The sequence below is a fragment of the Taurulus bubalis genome (genome assembly GCF_910589615.1).
Source record: "Taurulus bubalis genome assembly, chromosome: 3".
Lineage (NCBI taxonomy): Eukaryota > Metazoa > Chordata > Actinopteri > Perciformes > Cottidae > Taurulus > Taurulus bubalis.
This window is the reverse complement of record NC_136591.1, coordinates 42,500,022-42,503,813: the sequence shown is the minus strand read 5'-3', so window position 1 is coordinate 42,503,813 and position 3,792 is coordinate 42,500,022. Positions and strand designations below refer to the sequence as shown.

Sequence of the window (3,792 nt, the reverse complement as noted above, 5' to 3'; positions counted from 1 at the left end):
TTTCTATTACTACTACTACCATTATTACTACCCCCATTATTACTACTTCCATTTATACTACCACCACCATTATTACTACCTCCATTTCTACTAATACAACCATTATTACCGTTTCAATTTCTACTACTACCACCATTATTACTATTTCCATTTATATTACTACCTGCACTATCATAAATAGTACTACCATCAGAGGCAGTATTACCACTACCATCATTATCACTACCCCAGCCAATTTAAAAACTACTTCCATTTCTACAACCACCATTATTACTATCACTACTTCCATCATTACTACTATTACTGCATCATATAATTATTGATAACATCACTTTAATGTTTGTTTTACTTTATACATGGATAGCTTGTGATTTCCCCCACAGTGATGAATGAAGCTTTATTCCTTTTATCTTTCCCGTAGTAAAAGTACGAGCATAACATGACGTGTTGTTTTTGTTCTTTTTCCTTTTAGCTGGACTCTGAGTGCTGCATGAGACCCCTGAACACACACACACACACACACACACACACACACACACTTACATGTTAAAGTACCTAAAATCGTACAATTCCCTGAGGGTAAATTAATAAGCACCTTTCATCGCGATGTGTTCGAGGACCCTTCACACAGAGAGTTTGACCAACAACACAACATCAACTCTGGAAAATGAAAATAAATCTTTTATTATCAAAGCAAACATCCGACTGTGACACTTTGTTCAAGTCATCTTAGAAACATCCGGTAACACTTTGAGAAAGTAACTTTTAAGGAACGACAACCTTCAGAACCCGACTTTAAATCAGCAGCAGTTTGCCGGCCGGTGGAAGTTATACTTTCATTTTACAATCAAGAACCGCCTCGAACGAAGAAAAGCCCGCTGAGCTCAGCGCTTTACACGAGTTGACTGGTACATATAACTTAAACAGCAATCAAGCACAGGAAGACATTTAGGACAATACTGAAATATACTCAGAACCTGGTGCTTTCATGGAAGCTCAACTTTAAGCATGGTTTAGCTTGATGCATGTTAGCATGTTGCTAACTAGCATTGCCTCCACAGCTCAGCGCCTCAGCGCTTTACACGTGTTGACTTGTACATATAACTTAAACAACAATACTCGAGCACAGGAAGATATTTAGGACAATAATCATGAAATATACTATATAAATATAGAACGCGGTGCTTTCACAGAAGCTCAACTTTAAGCATCGGTTAGCTTGACGCATGTTAGCATGTCGCTAACTAGCGTTGCCTCCACAGCGCAACAGCTTTCTGGAGAAGAAAAGTCCACATTTTATGAAAAAATATATATTTGTTAACTGGCAATGCAACAGAGGAATCACAGACACAGGTGGTTTGTTTTGAATCCCGTTAGCCCGTTAGCATGCTAACGTCAAGTCCTTTGGCATCGAGGTTCAAGCTGGGTGCAAACCTTCATGGTCACTGTGTTCGTAACGTCGAGATCAACACGAGAACTCTGGTTTCATTCTGATGATCAGATTTAAACCTCAGTGACACCCAGAAGATGGAGAAAAACCCAACAGTGGCCGTGTTCCTGAAGGCAACACGCCGCAACACGCCAACATGGCGGCTGCCTCATCTCACACGCTCCGTTCTAAAACTGGATCTTAACTGTTAGACTGGGTTTACACCTTAAACCAGACCAACACAGACAGGAACACAAGTGCAGCAAAGACACAACAGGTCTGGAACTTGAAACTCTTTAAACGTGAAGCTCTGTCGTCTTCGCCGAGCAGAAGTGTTTTGTTCACGTTAAACTTCCCCTCAGGCGTGGAGGAGGATCATCCGCACTTTGACTCGAGTCTGAACCTGCAACCTATGAAACGTGTTAATAAATATCACGATAATGTAAACGTCTCTTCCTGAAGAGCTGGAAATAAATTAACCATCAAGAGTCCTCCTCGTCCTCCTCCTCCTCCTCCTCGTCCTCCTCGTCCTCCTCCTCGTCCTCCTCCTCGTCCTCCTCCTCGTCCTCCTCCTCCTCGTCCTCCTCGTCCTCCTCGTCCTCCTCACTCGTCCCTCCCCCCCCCCCTCCACCATGCGGTACCGCTGCCTGCAGGAGGACGGCAGCGGTACCGGCAGCGAGAACACGATGGGAACCGTCGTCTGGACGTTCCTCTCCAGGAAGTTGAAGACGGGGTTCCACCAGGTTCTGGACAGGAAGCTGCAGGGGGGCTGACGCAGCGCCTGAGAGGAGACACGCGGAGTGAGAGAGTGTGTGTGTGTGTACCATGCTGGTGTGTGTGTGTGTCTCCTACGTGTGTGTGCACCATGCTGTGGTGTGTGTGTGTGTACCATGCTGGTGTGTGTACCATGCTGGTGTGTGTGTGTGTGTGTGTGTACCATGCTGGTGTGTGTGAACCATGCTGGTGTGTGTGTGTGTGTACCATGCTGGTGTGTGTGTGTGTGTGTGTGTCTCCTACGTGTGTGTGCACCATGCTGTGGTGTGTGTGTCTCCTACGTGTGTGTGCACCATGCTGTGGTGTGTGTGTGTGTCTCCTACGTGTGTGTGCACCATGCTGTGGTGTGTGTGTGTGTGTGTGTCTCCTACGTGTGTGTGCACCATGCTGTAGTGTGTGTGTGTGTGTGTGTCTCCTACGTGTGTGTGCACCATGCTGTAGTGTGTGTGTGTGTGTGTGTCTCCTACGTGTGTGTGCACCATGCTGTAGTGTGTGTGTGTGTGTGTGTGTGTCTCCTACGTGTGTGTGCACCATGCTGTAGTGTGTGTGTGTGTGTGTGTGTGTCTCCTACGTGTGTGTGCACCATGCTGTGGTACCACCAGAAGCAGCGAGTGGTTGCCATGTAAGCGACCACCACGTCGATGCTGTAATGCTCGTGAGCCACCAGGATGCAGACGACCCCCGAGGCGCTGAGCGCCCAGCAGCACCAGCGGTACCACCACATCCAGCGGGGGGAGTCTGCCCGGCAACAACAACAACATTAATGAATTATAAAGACCATCACAGTACATACACTTCAGGTTACAACATGTTATACTAAACACAGACGAGGCGTCTACATAAACACACATTCATACGCGTGTAAAGTTAGAAAGTTTAAGGGACTTTAAATTAAATAATAAGACTTAAATCATTTTATTCTCTGATTGTTTGCAACACGTTATTCATCATAAAATGTTGAATTAATTTGTGATAATCTGTTTATATTTGATATTCTACTGTTTTAATCTATTTTTGCTTATTTTAATAATTGTTTTGTTAAATCCTATTTAGACGCGTTTCTTTACTTCAAGTAAAACATTGAAAATACTTTTTATCAAAAGGGCTCGTCCTAAAAAATTATAAATGTATATGTTACAAGAATAAATAAAGTTATGTTACAAGAATAAATAAAGTTACATTAAAGTACAAATAACAAAATGCGATTTTCTTTTTATTATTTCAATAATTTATAGATTTGTTTGTGTTATGAAATATTTAAGATTCAATAAGAGGAAATATTCAGAAAAGTTAGTCAAAAATATGCTACTATTTTTGTTTTATTTTGTGCGTGTTTACAATGTCTCATTAAGTTCACATTCATTAATGTTTCCATGAATAAGCGATTAAAGCCTATAAACAATAACAACATGAGGACTCACACTCCTGGATGAAGAGGTAGGAGAGCGTCAGCATGACGGTGTGGCCGCTGTACAGGAAGTCACCGCACATCAGGTGAGAGCCGGTCAGAGACAGACCTGAACACAACACCAGAGCTATGAGAACCTGAACACAACACCAGAGCTATGAGAACCTGAACGCAACACCAG

General features: G+C 43.3%; 1 protein-coding gene across 1 annotated transcript in view; it reads right to left on the bottom strand.

Annotated features, from left to right (window-relative positions):
- Nucleotides 1-1,787: 1,787 nt before the first annotated feature.
- Nucleotides 1,788-3,792, bottom strand: part of LOC306734526 (phosphatidylcholine:ceramide cholinephosphotransferase 2-like) — a gene marked incomplete at its 3' end in the record, with an annotated part of 5,775 nt that continues 3,770 nt past the window's right edge. Inside the window, exons 4-7 of the mRNA XM_079215883.1 lie at nt 3,625-3,720; nt 2,775-2,941; nt 2,037-2,210; nt 1,788-1,832 (exon numbers count right to left, since the gene is read on the bottom strand). Coding sequence (XP_079072009.1) covers nt 1,788-1,832; nt 2,037-2,210; nt 2,775-2,941; nt 3,625-3,720 — 482 coding nt within the window. The remainder of the gene's footprint in view (nt 1,833-2,036; nt 2,211-2,774; nt 2,942-3,624; nt 3,721-3,792) is intronic.